Genomic DNA, 22,529 nt, shown 5'->3' with positions numbered 1-22,529 from the left:
TATTCATTCTGATAAGACACCTGATTTAAAAATCTCAGTTATTCCCCATATCCCAAAGAATGAAGTCTCAGCCTAAACTTGAAAAAGCTTATTTATGACCTTGCTCCTACCATTCCAGCTTCACCTCCTACCAATTCCCCAACAGCCTCCAGAACCTCCAGACATAACAAACTACATCTTGTTCTGCAAGTGTGCCACTATTTCTCACCACCATATCATGGCATGCTTTTCTCCTGCCTAGAATATCTTTCTTCTACTTATTTGCCTTCACCCTCTACCTAGTGCTATATAACATTACATTCAATTTACTTTCCTTCCTCTCCTCCCTCCCAATCTAAACACCACTGCAAAGGCAACAAATGTGTACCTTTCTTACTCCTGTTGCTTAGCACAGTAAAGGTACTTATTAAATATTGATCAAATAAATATATTATTCATATGACCACTACATGAGCCATTCTGAAGAACCTAAATAATAGTTTGTACCTTTTGGTTACTCAGAAAACTTCCAATGAGCACTATTAGATTATGGCTCCTATTACACTTCTCATGACACTAATGCCACTTCATTTTTGAGCAAAAGGTACCAATGAGAATCCTTTAGCTCTAGCACCTAAAGCAGTGATTCTCAACCCTGTGTGCACATTAGAATCATCTAAAGAGCTTTAAAAAAAAATACTAATGCCTAGGTCTTGTCCTCTGAAATCCCTATACAGTTGCCTGGGACATTTTTTTTTAATCTTAAACTTATCTTAGGATGAGATCCATTGATGTTAAAGCAAGGTAAACATATTCCTGATATCCTAAATTAAAACAAGAAGTTTTAAAGTATAGACTTGAACCTAAAAATTACATAATACTACTTCTACTTGAAAATGTTTAAAATTCCAGACATCTAAAACAAAAATGAATTTTAGAATATAGTTAAAGTCTGTGAAGAAAAAAAATAACATTGGATGTCAATTAAAATGGTCAAAATAAAGAATCCACAGGAATTAATTATTGTTCAGTGTCCAGGGAGAGATAAATGCAGGCAATGATACTTAAAAAAAAGCCAAGAAAATTTAAATATAATCTTGAGAGAGTGCTTAAGTGTAGATGAACAACAGTCAATGGTAGAAATCCAAGAAAACAGAAAGGAATTGGGGAAGATAAAACGTCCATGAGAAAGATACAAACTACCAGGGCAGAAGACTGGCATTGCAAAGGAGTGGGAAATGAGCCTGCATAGGTATTCAACAAGCTTTCCTTTCCTCCCCTGAAGGAGATATTATCCCTCCCATCCCAGAAAAAAAACCACAGAGGCTCTGAAAAGTTCAAATATCAGAGGCATACGGAGCCTGGAATCAAACTCAGGCCTGTATGACTTTAAAAACCAAGCCCTTTCCACCATATCACCTTGCTTCACAAAGCAAACAGGCAAGGACAGAGAAAACAAAATTCAAGGGCATTAAATGGCACAACAAAGCAAAAAAACAGGGACCTGCCTGGTGGCGCAGTGGTTAAGAATCTGCCTGCCAATGCAGGAGACACGGGTTCGAGCCCTGGTCCAGGAAGATCCTACATGCCACGAAGCAACTAAGCCCGTGTGCCACAACTACTGAGCTTGCATGCTGCAACTACTGAAACCCGTGTGCCTAAAGCCCGTGCTCTGCAACAAGAGAAGCCACCACAATGAGAAGCCTGTGCACCACAACGAAGAGTAGCCCCCGCTCACTGCAACTAGAGAAAGCCCACGCAACAACGAAGACCCAACGCAGCCAAAAATAAATAAATTAAAAAAAAATAAAGATACATGTCAACTAAATACTTAAGAAAAAAATGCGAAAAACTAGAGGAGGAGCTCCCTGTAGGCTTTTAAACCTAGAAATAAGGTGAGGGGAAAAAATGTCATTCCAAATGACATTAACCTGGCAGTATACAGGAAGGACTGAAGGTGAAGAGGCTAGAGGAAAGGAGATCGCTGATTGCTTCATAATGAACAATAGACCTTAGTACTATTAAAGTACTGCATTCTTTAGTAGTTTCACAAGTTACTTGACTTTTCACTGCTTTACGGAAACTTCTTTTATGTAAGTATTAAATACTTAGTAGTAGATTATTGTTCATCATAAGTGATCAAGTAACAGAAATTACTCAAATAGGCAAAGTTTGTGTGTAATATTTTCAAATCTACATCTCATTTCACATCTGGATGGAGTTTACAGTCTTTAGTGGTCAGCCTCCTTCCAGTCTTTTACCCTCCATTTCACCCTTAAAAAAGGATACTCAGGGCTTCCCTGGTGGCACAGTGGTTGAGAGTCCGCTTGCCGATGCAGAGGACACGGGTTCGTGCCCCGGTCTGGGAGGATCCCGCATGCCGCGGAGTGGCTGGGCCCATGAGCCATGGCCGCTGAGCCTGCGCATCCAGACCCATAAAAAAAAAAAAAAAAAAAAAAAAAAAAGGATACTCAATTAACTTTGCTAATATGTCATTCATATTTGAAGTTTCCCTGATCAAGAACCCAAACAGTTTCTTATTAATTAACTGTAACAAATCCAAACATCTCTGACCTTTTTACATGCCCCCTTCTACCATCTCACCTAAACTTCTGTTCTCTCGGAAAGGATCATTCATGCCTTCCTCCTCACTGGGTCACAAAGTAACAAACACTACCCTGGAATTGTCTTATTTCCCAAACCGCAATACCTCTTTCCATTCTCTCACTCAACTTCCAAACATCCATAGAGGCCCAGTTCAAAATCTATTATTCTCCAGAAAGCCCATTTCTGAACTCTACAACACTTACAAAAGATTCCATACCAATGGCTGCGAAGCCCACGTGTGACTTATGTTTGGCCCAGGTTTCTTTTTTTTCTCTTTTCCTTTTTTTTTTTCGGTACGCGGGCCTCTCACTGTTGTGGCCTCTCCCGTTGCAGAGCACAGGCTCCGGACGCGCAGGCTCAGCGGCCATGGCTCCCGGGCCCAGCCGCTCCCCGGCATCTGGGATCTTCCCGGACCGGGGCACGAACCCGTGTCCCCTGCATCGGCAGGCGGACTCTCAACCACTGTGCCACCAGGGAAGCCCCAGGTTTCTTTTTTTTTTTTAATAAAACTTTAGTCCATTGACCACACTTAAAAACTGGAAGATAACCCTTTAAGAAACTGTATTTCCAACTTTCCTTGAAAAGGCTGGACACTCTGGCAACGCTGGGATCACACAGTCACACAGCCACAATCAGCTGTAGCTGAGTAGCAGCTGACATCTTTTGAAAGATTTTTACATTTTGTTTGTTTGTTTTTGTTTGTTTGTTTGTTTTGCGGTACGTGGGCCTCTCACTGTTGTGGCCTCTCCCGTTGCGGAGCACAGGCTCCGGATGCGCAGGCTCAGCGGCCATGGCTCACGGGTCCAGCCGCTCCGCGGCACGTGGGATCTTCCCGGACCGGGGCACGAACCTGCATCCCCTGCATCGGCAGGTGGACTCTCAACCACTGCGCCACCAGGGAAGCCCAGATTTTTACATTTTAAAGTCAGGAGATGACATCAACCGCCTGACTTCTGAGGCTGTATCTGCAGCAACTGCAATGATTCAAGAAATACTTGACTGCCTATTAGGCACTGGAGTTACAAAAGTAAACAAGACAAACAGTCCCTCCCCAAAAGCCTAGCTTAGTAGCACAAAGAGATAAGCAATCAGGATACATCCTATAAGTGCTACTAAAAGGAAAGTAGAGGGCACTTAGCACACAGCAAGGGTACCTAATTCTGTCTATGGGAAGTCAGGGAACACCCCCTCAGAGAAATTGACTAAACTGAGAGCTTTAGCAGGTATAGGAATTATCCAGAAAAAGGTAGGGTAAGGATCAGGAAAATCAAAGAACTTTTGCAAAGACGATGCCTGAAGAAAAAAGCATTAAAGTGAAATCAGTTCCATATGGTTAGAGCCATGACCCACCCACAAACGCAGGTGTCAAAAGAAAGGGCTCAATTGAAAGGGCTGGAGGGAAAAAACAAGTGTTAGTTAGGGTCAGGAGACGTAAGAAAATTTCCATAAAGAGGCTGAATAAGTAAACGTTTGTTAAGCAAGGAAGAAAGGTTTCAGAGAGCCCAGCTGTTGTGTTGAGGGGTGAAATGTGGAAGAAAAGTTGGGGGAAGCAGTGAAAGCCTAAATCAAGGCAGAGGGAGCGAGCACAAAGCAGCACGGGGATGGGGGTGTAGCACAGAAGACCAAAGGGGCTTACATCTTGGACGGTAACCAAGGATAACAGGGATGTGAAGCATGGCAGTTTTGGCTGGCCACAAGTTTGCCAAGATAATTAGTCCCAACGGTCCCCTGGTGGACGCGGAGGCATTCGGGCCTCTCAAAATTCTGCTGCGCCCTGGCTGGATTGCACTTCCGTCTCTCTAGAAGACATCGGCTTCAGTCTGGATTGATTGTGCAGGCTCCAGGAGAGGCTCTGGGCTCCAGGCTGCTGGCACGCAGGCTCCCAGGGAGTGATTAGAGGCCTGGTCTGTGTGTGCTGGTGGGTAGAAGTTAAGTATAAACTACCTTGCATTATTTTCTGTTTTTTCTGTCGGAATGATGGGCCTGTTTACAGCCACTTGGGGAAAAAGCAGTGTGTGCCCATTACAGATTTACAGGAAGAAAAAAGGTGCCAAGAAAGTTAACATGTGTCCATACCAATATTCAGGATGAGTCATTCTGTGAATCCGAGTCTCCCCAGGTTGACCTTGTCTCCCCAACGAGACTGAGATATCCTCCAGAAAAGGGCCGCTTTACACTTTTTTGTAGCTGCCGAAGTGCCTATAACCGAACTGGGTACGTCGAACACATTAAGTAAATTTACCGACTTACTAACTGACCTCGGCTCGTTGAAGTCACCTAGTTCAGTCCTCTTTTTGCATATTACGATACTAAAGAGAAGCGAACCTGTATCACAGACTCAACACTTTCCTTTATTCCAAACTCCGCTGCGTCTCTCCACCCTCAACCGCAGGAGCAGAATCGTTGCACCATTCAAATGCAGCGGGAGACTCCAGGTTCCGCCGCGGAAAGGCCTGCCCGCCCGCGCACTCCCCTCTCCCCGGTGTAGCAGCCCGTGCCCGTCCCCGTCCACCTCTCGGAAAGGTAAAACGCGCTCACCGACTCTGGGCCGCCGGGAGACCCCGTAAACGATGTCGTCCACTCGTCGCAGCGCTCCCAGGGAGGCACTTCCGGCGCGCGCGAAGACGTCGGCAAAAGCGCCCGCCCCTAGACCCGCCTCCGGGGCTTGGGTCAAAGGACATCCTGGAAGAGGCACTGCTGCTAACTTCTTGTTGCAGGCTCCTGACCCTTCCCAGGACCCGTGATGCCAAGCCAGCTGCAAGGGGCGACGAACTGTCGGGGTTGAGCCCCGAGCGAGCTGAGGGCTCGCGCTCTTCTAGTCTCCCGGGCCTGCCCCACCTGAAGGTAAACGACTACCCAGCTGCGGCCTTTCTCCCTGCGGGCTCCTCCCCAGACCCAGCTGCCGGAAACATTTGCCCCTCTCTCCCGCCACCCTTTTTATTCCAGGACCTTTACTTTTCCCTGCCCTCGCATTCTCACCAGAACGACTAACGTGTGAAGAGTTTCAGTTGGAAGCTTTTAAAAAGCGACCTGTCGATGAAGTTGTCCCCCAATACATCCCAAGTATCAAGCGGTTTTCCCATTACATCGCGAACTGGCACGCCTTAGAATCTATATTTTGACATTTGTGATCGTAAATACACCACACGCACTTTTTAAATCGAAAATTTGAACTTGGTTGATTGAGTCTGATATAATTTTCAGAGATAATTTGCTGACTTTGCAATATACGGTATGAAAATGAATTACAGATTATATTTGTAAACTGAAAAATATATATACAGGTCAATACCCTTCAGGGCCCTGAAAACTATTCCAATAATGAAATGTATCATTTCATAATTTAGCAATAATATGCAAAATTAGAGATTTGAAAGAACTTTATTTACATCGTCAAAATGTGAGGCTAAAATTTCCTCTTAGCACCGCTCCAGAGAAAAATGTTAAGACAACCAAAAAGTTACCCAGGCAAATTGGTGAAAATCAACAGCTAAGTTTCTTTCTGAGCTCCCAGGCTCTTTCTCACGTGGGTAGGCAGGGTATTAGGTATATGTGAAAACACTTTCTTGCTCTCAGCCTGAGGGGAGGTTAAGAGTAGCCTCAGAGTTTTTCCTTCATCTGTTTGAAACCCACCTCTCCATTCACACCATATTCCATCACTGAAAGGGGTTAGTGTAAAGAATCTACTTGAAAGAAGGACCAGAAAACTCTTTTAAGTGGTGTCTGGAGAAAAGGAATTCCTTAATTCACCCAGCTGGAGTCAATGTTCCTGAGTATTACTAAGAAGGAAAGTATATAAATTTGTCACTTGCCTATAGTATTGGTTTTACTTGGAATGAAGAATACCTGGTTTAAATTGCTTCTGGGTTTGTTTGTTTGTTTGTTTTTTAGAAATGAGTGGTGGATTGGCCCCAAGTAAAAGCACAGTGTATGTATCCAACCTGCCCTTTTCCCTGACCAACAATGACTTATACCGGGTAAGTTTTTGTATTAGTATTGTTATCCACTGAATTCTCTATTTGAGATACAAATGTAGCTTAATCAAACAGTTCTCTTAGGCAAAATTCATAATAAATACATTACAATGCACTTAAATCATTAATACCAAAGACCTCTATGGTAAACATAAGTGAAAAAAATTAGACACTTGTAATTTCCAAAGAGAATTCCCAGTGCTTTATAGAGGATAACAAGTTTTTTATAAACACAGAAGCCACTACTAGCATAATGATGCTGATTTTTCCTCCTTGCTTACTTGGCTTTTGAAACTGGTAGTGGGGTGGAGGTTTTGGAGGAAGGGCTGATGGAAGCAAAACAGATCCCTTTCCTAATCCTCCAATCCTGAAAGTATATCTTAATTTATATATGTGGCAAAAACTTAACAGTTTAATAAAGTTTGTTTTCAGTTCAGGATAGGGGTGACTGGAGGAGAAAAAAATCCCTTCCAACATCTTCTTTCACCTTGTTACCTTACAGAGAACAAAATTTCCTTCTGTGCCTGTCCTGCAGATGGGTGGTTGAGAGGGACTGGAAGGAATGACATGAGTCGTATCTACAAGTGTGCCCTCTTTTCTCTGCTGCTTTAGGTAGATGTTAAGTACAGTAGAGAGATGCTGCATAGGTGATACATAGTACTCGATTAATTAATTGACATAGCTTGAGTCTCAGACAGAGAAGAAAACAAACTTTATTGTCCTTCCTTGTATCCAAATAGAGACATCTCTTTTTATTGAACACTTACTATATGCCAAGGACCACTTACAAGTACTAGGTACACATCAGTGAACAAAAAGATGAAAATCCCTTTTGGCACTCACAATGTAGCAAGGCAGAGAAACAATTTGAAATATAAAAAATTTAAATGATGTTATTTGTTAGATACTAAGTTAATACTAAGGTGTTAGGTGCTAAGGAGAAAAAATAAAGCAGGAAAGGAGGGTTATTAAATGGTGAAATTTTACTTTAGGAAGGTGACTTTCGATTAAGACATGAAGGAAGTAAGAGGCAGCTATGCAGATGTCTAGGGGGGACAAGCATTTCAGGCAGACAGAGTAAATAAAGTGGAGAGAAGAGGAGGGGCAATCAGAGGTAAGCCCATTCAGGGGTGCCTTATAGGGCTTGCATAGATAATGGTAAGGACTCTGAATGAAATGAGAAGCCATTAGAAATGTTACGTAGAAAACTGTCTTTCATACAGATGGCCAATAGGCACATGAAAAGATGCTAAACATAGCTAATTATTAGAGAAGTGCAAATCAGAACTACAACGAGGTACCACCCCACACTGGTCAGAATGACCATCGTTAAAAAGTCCACAAACAATAAATGCTGGAGAGGGTGTGGAGAAAAGGGAACCCTCCTACGTTGTTGGTGGGAATGTAAATTGGTGCAATCACTACGGAAAACAATATGGAGGTTCCTCATAAAACTAAAAGTAGAGTTGCCATATGATCCTGCAATCCCAGTGCTGGGCATATGTCCAGAAAAAACTATAATTTGAAACGAGACATGCACCTCTGTGTTCATAGCAGCACTATTCACAATAGCCAAGACATGGAAATAACCTATATGTCCATCAACAGATGAATGGATAAAGAAGATGTGAGATAGATAGATATACATACATACATACATACACACACACACACACACACACACACACACACACACACAATGGAATACTACTCAGCCATAGAAAAGAATGAAATACTGCCATCTGCAGCAACATGTATGGACCCAGAGATTATCATACTAAGTGAAGTAAGTGAGAAAGAGAGACAAATACTGTATGATATCACTTATATGTGGAATCTAAAATATGACACAAATGAACTTATCTACAAAATAGAAACAGACTCACAGCCATAGAAAACAGACTTGTGGTTGCCAAGGGGGAGGAGTGGTGGGGAAGGGATGGATTGGGAGTTTGGGATTAGCAGATGCAAACTATTATATACAGAATGGATAAACAACAAGGTCCTACTGTATGGCACAGGGAACTGTATTCAATATTCTGTAATAAACCATAATGGAAAAAAAATGAAAAAGAGTATGTGTGTGTGTGTGTGTATATATATATATATATATATATATATACACACACGTATATGTGTGTATATATACATATACACTTTGCTGTACACCAGAAACTAACACAACATTGTAAATCAACTATACTGCAATAAAGTAAATTCTTTTAAAAAAAGAAAGAAAATGAAAGGCAAACCACAAAAAAAAAAAAGAAAAGAGAGAAAACTGTCTTTTTGGTCTTCAGAATTCAGTATTACTAGCACTGCAATCCAGTTATACTATGTTCCATGGTTACACAACTTATAGTACTCAAGCATTTATTATTACTGATTACATACATTAATGTATTCTGAAGGACTTTTGTACCAAGCATTATATAATAAATAGGACTGGCTGAAACAGTAGAAGTAGATAAGATTGCTTAGAGTGAAGATGTAGATGTAAAAGGGAAGAAAGGGCCAACTGTAAAGTACCACCAACATATTAGGGTGGGCAGAAGGAGACTGATGGGAATGGATTTTTCATTATAGAAGCTTTTTTGTTTTATGAACAGTCTATGTAAGGATTTGTCTTCTGACATAGTGATTGCTTGATGGAGTGGGGGGCTGGGGGGTAGGCCAGGAACAGTGATATTCCACAACATTGATAGCTGAAGCACAGGGTTTCTCTGGAGCTATGGTGGGGTTGATAGTTGTCATGGATATACCACAGGAACACTCAGCTGTGCAATGTGTGTGCCTTCAATCTACCACACATGAAGAGTGTTTTTTTTCTCTCTGTATGCACTCTTTTGTCAGAAATTTAGGAACTAAGGCAAATACCTGTGACACCAGTAGCCAAAAAAGAGGATTATGCTAGTCACTAAAAAAATATATCGTCGATGGCTTACCTTATAGACCAGAGGCTAAAAATTTTCATAAACTACAACAAACAATGTGGTCAGTATATACAGCCTAAAAATTTAATGTTCTTTTATGATTTTAAATTAAATTGCAAATTATTATGTGGTCTTTTGTTTCAGATATTTTCCAAGTATGGCAAAGTTGTAAAGTAAGTATATCAGATTTTGAAACTTCATTTAAAAGTCTATCAGAATTTACTTCTCCATTATTTTCTTAATGGAAGTAGATTTACTATTTCTTATAAAACAGATATTTGATATAAAAAAGAAATTAAAATACTACTGTTAACATTTTATGTATATTTCAGTAATTTTTTAATATACATAAGTATCTATAGAAAAGTTTTAAAAGACAATTCTATACATGCAATTTTGTTGTCTTTTTTTTAACTTGACATTATATTGTAAATATTTTTCCATGTACTATATAGATACATCCTTGTATTTAATGATTTCATGGTATTCCTTTATATGGCCTAATTTATTTAAATAATATAATTTTGTACTATATTACTAAGAACTAAAACTGATCCTGTTATCCAACATAAGACATAAGTGAAAGGCTCCGATTAAATATATATTTTAGGTACTAGGAGGTATGTTATCAAGTATACTATAAATGGATTATTATTTGTCAAACAAATAGAATATAAAAACAAACATAGTTGACTCTTGAACAATGCAGGGTTAATGAGAGTGTAAAGTAAAAGCAAGATAGTGTTATTCTATCTTACAACTAATAATATGTTCTGGTATAAATTTAAAGTCGTATTTAAAATCCCAAGCATTTAAAGCATATTTATCTTGCCTAGTTGTTTTTCTTTTAGCTTTGATAAATGAAGTTAAACAGTTGAAGTTCATCTGCATCCTGAGGTTAACTTCTTTTAAACTTACTTCTCTATTAAAAAATAATCAAAAATGCTACTAGGTCTTCAGAATTTCAAACAGTGATCATTATCAATCAGAACACTAATAATGATGATATGTAACAATGAATACATAAATACGCTATGCATTGTTCTAATATCTTTACATAAATTATCTCATTAAAGTCTCACAACTACCTTTTAAGGTAGCTACTGTTATTATCTTGATATTATAAATGACAAAACTGAAGCACACAGTTTTGTGCTACCTAAAATCATATTGCTGGTTAGCAGTGGAGCCAAGGTTTGAATCCAATAGTTTGATTCCAGCCTATTCCTTTAACCTTTACCTTTTCTTGATTTTTCCCTGTCAGAATCGCTGAATGAATTTCTGTACAAATACATAATTATAAACCATGAGAATGCTATGAAGTTAGACACAGAGTTATAAGCACCTGTAAACAGGGAAGACCTGATCTAGTCTAGAGAGTCAGGGTAGATTTATCTAAGTCATTATCCTTTGAGTTGAAACCTAGAGGCTGAGTAAGAGTTAAGTAGGTTAAAAGAATGGGAGGAACATTTCAGGTAGAGGGACTTGCTTGTGCAAAGGCCCTGTGGCAAGAGAAAATAAAGAGAAAATAAAGCGAGATCAAGAAACAGAAAGAAGGCCAGTGTGACTTGAGATGAGTGAGCAAGAGGGAGAAAGCACAAGACGGGTCCAGAGATGGAAGCAGGTTCCTCTAAGGGTACCAAGAATCCATTAAATAATTTTAAATGAGGGAGTGACATGATTTGAATTTTTAGAAGCTTATTCCATCCAGCTTCAGTGTAGAGATTGGATTGGAGGGGAACAAGAGCAGGTGCAGGGAGACCAGTCAAAAGATATAACAATAGCCCAGGGGAGAAATTTGGACTAAGATGATACAGGTAGAGAGGTAAAGATTGGTCAGATTTGAGAGATCATTAGGCAGGAAAATGGGTAATACTTAATGATATACTCACTTTGTATGTAAGGGTTGGGTGAGCGAGAAGGAGCTGTTATGGATGACACCCAGGTTTCCCAGAATAGTGTCTGCTTCACTTCATGTGCTAAAATGAGTACATCATCTACCTTATATCAGGAAATGGTACCACTGTCTAGCTTTTTTCCCATGCTAGAGACATGGGGATCATCCTAGGTTTGTCTTTTTAAATCCTTGATGTAATTATTTTTCTGTTACCGTAGAAGGTACCTCTATCAAAATAATGTATTTTAATTGGTTTATAGGTCTTTCTCCACCTCTAGACTATAAGCCTTTTCCTGAGGATAAAAACCTATCCTACTGCCAGTGCTTAGTACCTGTGCTTGAGGCTAATGGAAAGACTGAATGGCCACATGAACAAACAAATGGATGCACGCTTTTGAGAAACTGCTTTCCCATATGTATCTGTCTTTCTGTTTTAACATATTGAGGTAGGATTAATAGGGGTTACAGAGACAACCTTAAAGAAGATTTTTATATCAAAATAGGTGAGATGAAAGGAACATTTTATAGATAAAGCTTAGAGAGGTGCCTGGCAAATAATAGAGTAAAAATTCCATCACATGTATCCAAACATGAAGATTTGTTATTACTGCAAAAATAAATTTTTTGAATAGGGGAGATGAGGCATTGTTTATACAGAGATTTCAGTGGAGACAAGCAGAAAGGAAAGGAGAAGAAATTATTTCCAGTTAAGAACTGATACATTCTGAACCCTGAAGAAGGAGTGAAATTTTAATGGGCAAAACATTGAGATTTGAAAGCGGATAGAAGCAACATGAACAGAGCACCAGTTTAGGGGAAGTTCAGGCCATGCTTCATGAACACTGAGTGCCTTCTTGTAGCTAGACCTTATAGTTTACAAGTGAGGAGCAGTGAAAGATGAAGGAATGGCAGCCATAATCATGAAGGATATTGATTGCTGGACCAAAGAATAGGCAACTTGAAGAACCAAAGATTTTTGAGCAAAGGAATAAGTGATTTTATTTATTCCTCAAGTAGAAGACTTTTCCACTAGCATATGAGCATAAATTAACACCAAGGGAACCAGTAAGAATAGATTATGGAAACAGTAATGCCACCGTGGACAAGAAAAAAAGCAGTGGGAATGGAAAAGAGAGGACAGATGAAAGAGATCATTAACTGAGTATGACTTAGAAAGCTAACACTTCCAAATAGTACTTTCAAAAAAAATGATTTATGACTTTAACTGACCATCACAAACATTATGAAATTTTTTAAAAGTTAAAGTAACTATCTTACTTTATACTTCTTTCAAAATTGGTTAAAAACTTTCCTGTTTATGCTAACTGGTGTGGCTTTGAAGAAAACCAGCGTAAACTTGAGCTGCATCGAGTGCTTGACTTCTCTTCCTTCCTTCTAAGCCCAGTGAATAAACAGATGCAGCCTTTTGAGAAAGTAAACCATTTTAGTTGCCCATTTTTCCCTAAATTATTGTAACTTATATTTTTTTAATAAGACATCACTTTTCTTAATATCGTGGCATCTTTTTACCAATTTCATTCCAATGACTCTATAGGCACCTAATCCCAAATCCAAATAAAATAAATTTTCATATGTGAAATGTAATACTAGATCAAATTTCTGTTTATTTACTCATTCATGTTCTCTCGTCTGTTTTCCTGTTAATTCACTGTTTAGAAAATTATTAAGCTTTGTCTTAGAGCTTTGTCTCAAGTTTTTTGCTATTTGGAAATAATTTCAAATTTATAACTTACAAAAATAGTACAAAGAACATCAAAATATCCCTTGCCCAGATTGACTTATTAACATTTTATCCCCAGTTACTTTATCATTTGCACTCTCTCCCCAATGTGTGTGCATGTATGTGTGTGTGTGTGTGTATATGAGTATGTTTATATATATCTATGTGTATACATACACAGTTTGTTTTTGTGAGTCATTTGAGGCTGTTATAAACATCATCACCCTTTACTCCTAAACACTTCAGTGTGTATTTCCTACAAATACAATAGCGTTATATGTTATATAACCACAGTACAGTTACCAAACTCATAAATTTATCCTGATACAGTACTTTTGTTGACTCAGTCATCCATGTTCCAGTTTTGTCACTTGACCCAATAATGTCCCACATAGAATTTTTTGCCTCTAGTACAGAATCCAGTCTAGAGTTAGGTGTTATTTTAACTGTCCTATCTTTTTAGCCTCCTTTAATCTGGAACATTTATAAATAATATAGCTCTAACCCACCTTTTTTCCCCCTCATTTTGTGTTTTCCTGATGTTGCCTCATGATTATGTGGTGGTTATGTATTCTTGGGTGGTATACTCTATAGGTGATGTGTTCTGAGGGTGTCACATCTGGATTCATACAGCATGCATCTGTCCCTCATTAGTGATATTAATTTTGATCACCCAGTCAAGACGTTAACCAACTTCTCCACTGTATAATTACTTTTTTTCCCTTTTGCAGCTAAGAACCAGTCAGTGGGAGACACTCTTGAGACAATGCAAACTTCCTATTACACATAAAAATTTCATTTTAGACATAGCATTTGTTGATAATTCTTGACTGATCCAGTACTATGATTGTTTCAAATGGTGATTTTCCAACTCTAGCACTCCCTATACATTCACCAGTCATCCTTTGGCATTCAGTAGCTCTCCTTTCTCCCCCTTTTATTTATTATCAGTGTGGACTTATGAATTCCTTTTTTATGTGGTTTATAATTCATTACTGTATTTAATTATTTTGGTACACAGACTGTCCTAGATTTGGCCAATGGGTGCTCCCTCCAACTGGCTTCTCTGTTCTTGTGCCATGCCCTATCATCACTATTTTTTTCAAGTACTCCCTTTCTTTTTTTTTTTTTTAATTAATTAATTTATTTATTTTTGGCTAAGTTGGGTCTTTGTTGTTGCACGCGGGCTTTCTCTAGTTGCGGCGAGCGGGGGCTACTCTTTGTTGCAGTACGCAGGCTTCTCGTTGCGGTGGCTTCTCTTGTTGCAGAGCACGGGCTCTAGGTGTGTGGGCCTCAGTAGTTGAGGCTCATGGGCTCTAGAGCGCAGGCTCAGTAGTTGTGGCGCACGGGCTTAGCCGCTCCGCGGCATGTGGGATCCTCCCGGACCAGGGCTTGAACCCGTGTTCCCTGCATTGGCAGGCGGATTCCCAACCACTGTGCCACCAGGGAAGCCCCAGTACTTCCTTTCTGACATAGCAAGATGTTCCAAGTTCATCTTGTACATACCCTATCCCAGCCTTGGAGTCAGCCATTTCTCCAAAGAGCCCTGTTGAATATTTTCTTAAACTGTATTTAATGACATATGATGAGCGAGGACCACAGGACTAGGGATGGGTAAAGCATCAGGAAAAAGAACAGGCTCTGTGCTCTTACGACCATCCCTACCACTTACGTACCTTGGGTAGTATGGCTAAGAAGCACAGAAGTGGAGATTCCTTAAAAGAATATTAAGATTATAGTTATGTTCTAACACCTAGAAAAAAATAATTTGAGTAAATCACTTTACTTTTTGGGTAGAAGAGAACATCTCAGTTTTGTTTTGTTTTGTTTTTGCCTGCAGAGTGAGGGAGTCAGTAGAGAAGAGGAATTATGCTTACTCCTCAAGATTCCATTGTCTCTAATCTCTACATCCTTCAACTCTGACTAATGTTAGATTTATCAGATACTCCTAATCATAGCTGTGTTCACTTGTGTGAAATCAGTATCACACTTTCCCATTTCCATTCTTCTTGATATCCCATGACTTTGAAGAGTTAGCTATTTGTCAAATATATTAATTTCCTCGCTTACTCTATAAATGTTTTATTAACCCTTTTTGACCACTTGAGTTTTTCAAGTATTTATTCATATATGTTGTTTATTGCTGCCTCATTATTTTTAACTGGCTATTTGTTTATGCTTTAAGGGTTACTATAATGAAAGATAAAGATACCAGGAAGAGTAAAGGGGTTGCATTTATTTTATTTTTGGATAAAGACTCTGCACAAAACTGTACCAGGGCAATAAACAACAAACAGGTAAGCCATTCATTCCCAACAAGGTTTTTAACCAAAAGCCTTTGTGCTTATCCAGGCTAAAAATGTGGGGATGAGGGGATAGTCGAGTCTGATGGATATCAGTAGGTCCTGAGGGTATTTAACGTACAGAAAAGAGGTCAAAACTGTACTGGGTTCCCAAAACAGTGGTAGAATATAAGGAATAAAAGTCTATTCTATAGGAAAGAATTTGTCACACCTAAGTGGGCAATTGCTAAAATAATCTAAAAAATAAAATGGAATTGAAGGTTTGAGGAAATGGGATCCAATAACTGTAGTTTTAGGTTTCAGTGAAATACATCCTATTGCATGTGCATTTTTCTCTGTTCTAGTTATTCGGTAGAGTGATAAAAGCAAGCATTGCTATTGACAATGGAAGAGCAGCTGAGTTCATCCGAAGACGAAACTACTTTGATAAATCTAAGTGTTATGAATGTGGGGTGAGTAAACCTAAAACAGTATAATTTTCCATAGTTTACTTGAAGGTATTTTTCACATCAGTGTTTTGTTTGTGTTCTCCAAGACTTCTGGATGGCTAAAATCGGGTTATGAAAGTTTTACTTTGGGACTCTAGACTCATGTAAGTAAACTCAATTGAAATGTTATATGTAAAGTTAACCTGAGTTGGGTAATATAGGGTGGTATTTTCTCCAGTTTCCAAACCTTTGAAAGTTGTTAGATTAAAAAGTTTAAGACTAATTACTTACATTATTGTCTGAAAGATTTTAGTGACCCATAAATTTTTGTGTTTCTATAATATTTTGCCAATGATTAAGAATCACAAATCAGTAAAAACATTATGATATGACCCATCCTCTATGGGATATTGTTTTGAAAAGTTTTCCCCCCTGTTTGTATTGCTGATAGTTCAGGAGCTGAACTATACCCAGATTTTCTTATCTAGTTCTCATCATCTGTTGTTATCCATTTAAACTTTGGGTGATTAGGAGAGATGTATAGCCACAACACAACTTTGCCCAAGGCCCATAATTGTATCAAGAGAATTTCAGTCTGGGTCTGTTGCTGCCTATTTCTAAAATGTCTTTATATATACTAAAAAGCAGGATCCAGAGGTTAATGGGGAGCTTTCTACTGAAAAGAAGATTACTGAGAGACATTGTCCTGGCTACATGATCATATGGAAAATAGAAGGAAATGTGTTGGGGTCCTTTCCCCAGTGCCACTCACTCCCCCTCAAAAATATATACATATACAGCAGATGGGTGGGTGAATAGACAGATGGATGGATGGACGGAAAGAGAAAGCAAGCAAGACACTGGGTACATTCTGTAAATTTTTATGATTCTGACACCTAAGTTAATGTTTCAAAACCTGTGTTCCAGAGTCCATCATAAAAAAGAAAAAAAAGAAAGGAAAGGAGGGTGGAGTTGTTATGGTCAGATAAATAAGTATATATCCACATATTCACAGTAAATATTAAATTTTCTGAGAACTCCTGGATGAATCTGTTAATCTGTCTTTTTGGTTTATGGATCCATAGATTTGTCATATTATACTTAGTACATTATAATATTTCTTAAAACATCCCCCCACAAAAATCTGTTTACGTTTATTTTAGCCTGATTTTTCCCAAAGCTATTTCACTATTAAACCCCTGCCGCCATATTTTTTGTATGGCATATGTTAACAGTTTTTGGTATACCATTATTCCAAAAACAGTTTGAAAAATGGTTCTCTAAGTACATCCTCTCAGGAGTTCATTAACAATAACACCTTAGGTTCAGCCGTGTCCCCAGGTATACAAAATACACAGTCTATTTGATGCTTTGTAAAATATACTTGAAAAGCATGATTATTTTTCTCTTCTGTTGTTATAATCCTGGCTCAGCCTCTCCACACACCCTCATTCTCACATATTACTTCTGAAGGTATTTTGGTAAGCTAATACACAGATTCATTGTCTCATTTTACAACTCAAACCATGTTATGGCTCATTATAATGTTATGGCTAGTCCAGCACTGTCAAATACAAACATATGCAACCACAGATTTAATTATAAATGTTCTAATAGCCACATTAAAAAAAGTAAACAGGGTAAAAACTTAATATATTTTCATTTGAATTATGGAATTAAAATTTTTTTTAATTATAATATTTTACATTCTTTTTTCATACTGCCTTCACAATCCAGTATGTATCAATTCAGACAGGTTCTCAGTAACCACAAGAGAATTATAGCTAGTGGCACCATAAGTGGACAGTGCAGGTGTAGTCTAGATATGAAAGAAGCAAAATTAAATTAATTGATAGGAAAAGTGAGGAAGACTTTAAATTTTCCATTTGTTTTTAAAAGAAAATGTTCAGCAACATCTTGGAAGTTAGGAATAGTTTTGTCCCCATTTTATCATAATAACTTAAAATTTTTACAACTAAGGTAGATTGTCCATTTAAATTTTGAATTATTTTATATCCTGAATCTTCAGATTTAAAATGTTTGAAGGAAGAAAACTTCTTTTACTCTTAGTGAAACGACTAAAATACTTTCTTATTGGGAGTTATAATATCATAATCTCTTCCTTCTAAATATTAAAGTAATGGGTTTTAATTTCTTTGTGTATATTCCCTGTGTGACAATATTCTTTTTATTTATTTATTTATTTATTTTTGGCTGTGTTGGGTCTTTGTTGCTGTGCGCGGGCTTTCTCTAGTTGCGGCGAGCAGGGGCTACTCTTCGTTGTGGTGCGTGGGCTTCTCATTGCAGTGGCTTCTTGTTGTGGAGCATGGGCTCTAGGTACACGGGCTTCAGTAGTTGTGGCTTGCAGGCTCAGTAGTTGTGGCTTGCGGGCTCAGTAGCTGTGGCGCACGGGCTTAGTTGCTCTGCAGCATGTGGGATCTTCCCGGACCAGGGCTCAAACCCGTGTCCCCTGCACTGGCAGGTGGATTCTTAACCACTGTGCCACCAGGGAGGCCCCTGTGTGACAATATTCTTTCTTAAGTTATAAAACATTTTAGTCTTAAGGAACCACCAAGTTTCTGTTAATAACACAACAAATTTAATATTTCTCCTTTCCTTTTTAATGGGAAACAAAAGGAAAGTGGACACTTAAGTTATGCCTGTCCTAAAAATATGCTTGGAGAACGTGAACCTCCAAAGAAGAAAGAGAAAAAGAAAAAAAAGAAAATTCCTGAACCAGAAGAAGGAATGTATGTATAGCCACTCTTAGCAAATGCATTATTATGTAGCTTCTGTCTTTTTCCTAAGTGCATTCTGATTTTTTAAGTGCATTCTGATTTTTTTTTTTAATAATTTAGTGAAGAAGTAGAAGAAAGTGATGATGAAGGGGAAGATCCTGCTCTTGACAGCCTCAGTCAGGCCATAGCTTTCCAGGTACTAAATAGTTCTTTTCTAAGGCACCATGCCATAGCTGCCTTGAGTTAATAGTTTTATATTCCTTGCTTACTTTATTAATCATCTCCTGATGGCAACCTCTGTCTTCCCCTTTGCCCCTAAACTTTAGGAGATAGGCTTTTTCTTTAAGGTCTTTAGAACAGTGTGGTGGAAAAGTGCCTATCGGTTCTTTCTAGATTTTAAGGGCCCCACAACACTTTTACTGTCTTAATCTGTTCTCATTATAGAATTGAACAGAACTATTTGATTCAAGTGAATTTAGCCCAATGGAAAAGATTTTACTAAATCGAAGATACTGTTTTAAAAGAAGCTTCATTTTAAAACAAAACCAAAAACATATTTTTGACCATTAAATATCCTAATACAAGTATACGAAACATTTTTTGAAGAAGGGTGTATAACTTCCTGATTTTATAGAACCACTTATTTTGTTTTAATGTAGTTGATAAATCGTAAATGCATACATCAATTTATTTTTTCCTTTTAGTTAACTAATGTATTTTATGTAACATTCCCACATCCAACAGGGATGACAAGTAGGCTTCATTTCATATGCCTGTTAATTAGTAGAACTTGTCTAAAATAATTTTGATTAACATGGTAAGACTGGGACAAAACTTGGGGGTAGGGGAAATGGCATCTTAATGGAGTAGAACTGTCTGCACGGGCTAGGAGGGTAGAGAGTGCTGGCACTTGTGATGTATGTTTTGCCATATTTTGAATCAATGGACTGTAAATAATATTAAACAGATTCCTGATTTTGTTTTGTTTGTTTTCCGAACCACATTACAGCAAGCCAAAATTGAAGAAGAACAAAAAAAATGGAAACCCAGTTCAGGGGGTCCCTCAACATCAGATGATTCAAGACGCCCAAGGATAAAGAAAAGCACATATTTCAGTGATGAGGAGGAACTTAGTGATTAAAATTATATATATTATGTCAATATCATTAAAAAATTTTTTAAATCTTGGAATATCAAGTTCCATTGGGACTAAAGATTACTTTTAGAATTTGAACATAAGAACACTTAGTACCAAATAGTTTTTTACTTTAAAATAGTTCATAGGAAATTGAAAAGTAATTTTAAAGTATGTTTATCTTGCATCAAGATTTGCTAATAATCATTAATCTTGAAAACAGTTCATTTGAATAAAAAAGAAAACTTAATACTGTCATAATAATGCTATTGTCATCCCGAGAAAAAAGGTAGATAAGTAAAAAGATTTGTTTGAGAAGTTCATTATAAAAGTTTATTCATGATTGGCTTATTTGAGGACTTTTGAAATAAATTTCATCTTTAAAACAAAAACCTCTTAAAGACTGAAAAGGTTGAATGATTTATTGTGATTAATGTTAATAAAATTTTCTCAAGAGAATTTTATTTTTAAATGTAGGTGTTTTTGTCATCTTATTTCTTTTACCTTTATCCCAATCTGGATACATTGTAATTACCCATAAAATTTAAAGTAAAGTAGCTCTCAAAGGTTTGTAACCAAAGAGCAGTAATTTGTCCTTTGGCACAAAGTTCCACTCCCCAAAAACAGCCAACTTCTATATTTGTGCCTTTTCACATGTACATACATCTTGCTAAATAAAATACATATATTTCTGCCACTTAATCCATAAAAGGACGAAGGAAGACTTTTCAATCTCCTATACTCCCCTCTGCCCTCCTCCACCTTCCCAACATGGCTACGTTAAAATTTTTGGTTAAATCCATATTTTATTGTTTTTATTTTAGGACCATTGAAATACTGTTCACTTCAGAGCTAATGAGTGTGCTATGATTACATTTTTCCTAGAGTTAATAATTGCCTTGTTTTTTTCATGTATTATATTTCTTTGTATTTATGACTGAAGCTTCCCATACCGTTTGCAGATGGATATATGGGAACGGGATTATGGAGCCTTTAATTTTCTACTTTCTCTATTTCTGTACTATTGAATGCTTTTTAAAAGAACATCTATTTATTAGTTTCTTAATTGCTAAAAGCAATAAAAATATTTCCACTTTGAAAACTATAAAGGCAATGAAAGTGTTAACCCCTTACCAGCAAAATATCTTCTAGATCTCAGTGAGGAAACCAGACAAAAAGGTTGAATCCTGGACTCTATTTTCTGTTTCACCCATTAATTCATCAAATTTAAAGCAAAGAAAAAAATTGGGAAAAAACATGCCACAAAATACAGAAAAGTTTATATGAATACCTTAAAACAGAATAGAGAATGAGCTAGTGACATAAACAATATATAGAAAATTTAAAATAGTAAATGAAAATATTTTATCAAAGATTCTATTCAACTAGTAGGACATTAGTTTTTTTTTTACCTAATTAAAAAAATTAGTGGTGATGAAGATGTCATAAGAATACCTGTATTATATACTGGCTAATTTCTGAAGGGTAATTTAACAAGTATCAACTATTAAGTATGTTCTATTGTTTGAACTAGAAACAACATTCTCTTTTATCCTAGGGTTCTAGTCAGAAATACAAATATTTATGTACAAAGGTATATATTGTTATTTAAAATTCAGAACACAAATAGTTAAATATCAACAAAAGATAAAGCATGATACATACAAAATGATTATTAGAAAGCATTAAAATGTTTCAGAGAATTCCTAATGGGATGGAAAAACATTATGGATTTAATGGCAAGTGCAAAATACCTGCTGTGTATGGATACATACATGCATATGGATGGGAAAGTCAACAACTAAGGTAGTAATGGCATAGCAGTTAAGACTATAGTCTCTTGACTGACATACCTAGGTTTCTGTGGCCACGTTTCCACTTAGAGTTGATGGCCTGAGGCCATTTACTTAACCTGAGTTCTCTGAAAAATAAAAAGGTACAAACAACGCCAAAGGACAAATATTGTATAATTCTACTTATACGAGGTACCTACATTAGGTAAATTGATAGAGTAGAATCGAGGTTACCAGGGACTGGGAGGAAGGGGGAAGGGATTGTTATTGTTTAATGGGTACAGAATTTTTGTTGAGGATGATGAAAATGTTTTAGGTGCAGACAGTGGTGGTGGTTACACAGCGTTGTGAATGTACTTAATGCCACTGAATTGTATACTTAAAAACGGTTAAAATGGTAATTTTTTTTTTTTTTTTCCTGCGGTACGTGGGCCTCTCACTGTTGTGGCCTCTCCCTTGCGGAGCACAGGCTCCGGACTTGCAGGCTCAGCGGCCATGGCTCACGGGCCCAGCCGCTCCACAGCATGTGGGATCTTCCTGGACCGGGGCACGAACCCGTGTCCCCTGCATCGGCAGGCGGACTCTCAACCACTGCACCACCAGGGAAGCCCTAAAATGGTAAATTTTATGTATATTTTACCACACAAACAAATATACAAACATAGCTGGTTAAAGTTTTTGTGTAAAGAGCAGTTAAGCCACCAGGACCCTTCCTGCCACCCGCCAGTCATGCTGAACCATGATAACTGCAGTCTCCTTCCCCTGCCAACGTCCAAAACACTCTAAGATAAGTTCATTTCACCTCGAGCAGGGGAAATGTCGTTCCTTCCCAGGAGAAAAGACATATACACTGGAAATTTGGGCCCTAAAAAGAGGTCAGTCCAACAATAAAGTCCTTCAAGTTGATATACCCAAGGTGGTGGTGGTGGTATATGCTTCTGATCAGCTTTTAAGCGCTCCACGTTCAAATAATGAACAGACATATCAGCATCAACAAGTGT

The 22,529-nt window shown here is 37.9% G+C and overlaps 2 protein-coding genes across 10 annotated transcripts in view; one reads left to right on the top strand and one right to left on the bottom strand.

Moving 5' to 3' along the window:
* Positions 1-5,193, bottom strand: part of PPHLN1 (periphilin 1) — a 138,414-nt gene extending 133,221 nt beyond the window's left edge. For 2 of the 9 annotated variants that reach the window (XM_024740440.1, XM_024740446.1), the window contains exons 1-2: positions 5,125-5,174; positions 4,663-4,796 (exon numbers count right to left, since the gene is read on the bottom strand). The gene's annotated coding sequence lies outside the window, so the exon portion shown is untranslated. Of the gene's footprint in view, positions 1-4,662; positions 4,797-5,124 lie in introns of all 9 variants that reach the window. The other 7 variants (XM_024740445.1, XM_024740439.1, XM_024740441.1 and 4 more) reach the window with 5 other exon arrangements.
* Positions 5,194-5,256: 63 nt separating this feature from the next.
* Positions 5,257-20,127, top strand: ZCRB1 (zinc finger CCHC-type and RNA binding motif containing 1). Its single transcript, XM_024740455.1, has 8 exons — positions 5,257-5,430; positions 6,478-6,563; positions 9,638-9,666; positions 15,317-15,428; positions 15,779-15,886; positions 18,500-18,612; positions 18,721-18,796; positions 19,610-20,127. The coding sequence occupies exons 2-8, from the start codon at positions 6,480-6,482 to the stop codon at positions 19,739-19,741; spliced, it is 654 nt and encodes a 217-aa protein (XP_024596223.1). The 5' UTR covers positions 5,257-5,430; positions 6,478-6,479; the 3' UTR covers positions 19,742-20,127.
* Positions 20,128-22,529: the final 2,402 nt, after the last annotated feature.

This window comes from Neophocaena asiaeorientalis, unplaced genomic scaffold (genome assembly GCF_003031525.2).
Source record: "Neophocaena asiaeorientalis asiaeorientalis breed wild unplaced genomic scaffold, Neophocaena_asiaeorientalis_V1.1 scaffold340, whole genome shotgun sequence".
NCBI lineage: Eukaryota > Metazoa > Chordata > Mammalia > Artiodactyla > Phocoenidae > Neophocaena > Neophocaena asiaeorientalis.
The sequence above is the reverse complement of the archived record's forward strand: the minus strand, read 5'-3'. Positions and strand labels throughout refer to the sequence as shown.

Coding starts and splice junctions, on each gene's coding strand:
- ZCRB1 (XM_024740455.1), top strand. CDS start 6,480: ATGAGTGGTGGATTGGCCCCAAGTAAAAGCACAGTGTATGTATCCAAC. Junction 15,887..18,499: donor CTAAGTGTTATGAATGTGGG/GTGAGTAAACCT, acceptor GGGAAACAAAAG/GAAAGTGGACACTTAAGTTA. Junction 18,797..19,609: donor GTCAGGCCATAGCTTTCCAG/GTACTAAATAGT, acceptor ACCACATTACAG/CAAGCCAAAATTGAAGAAGA.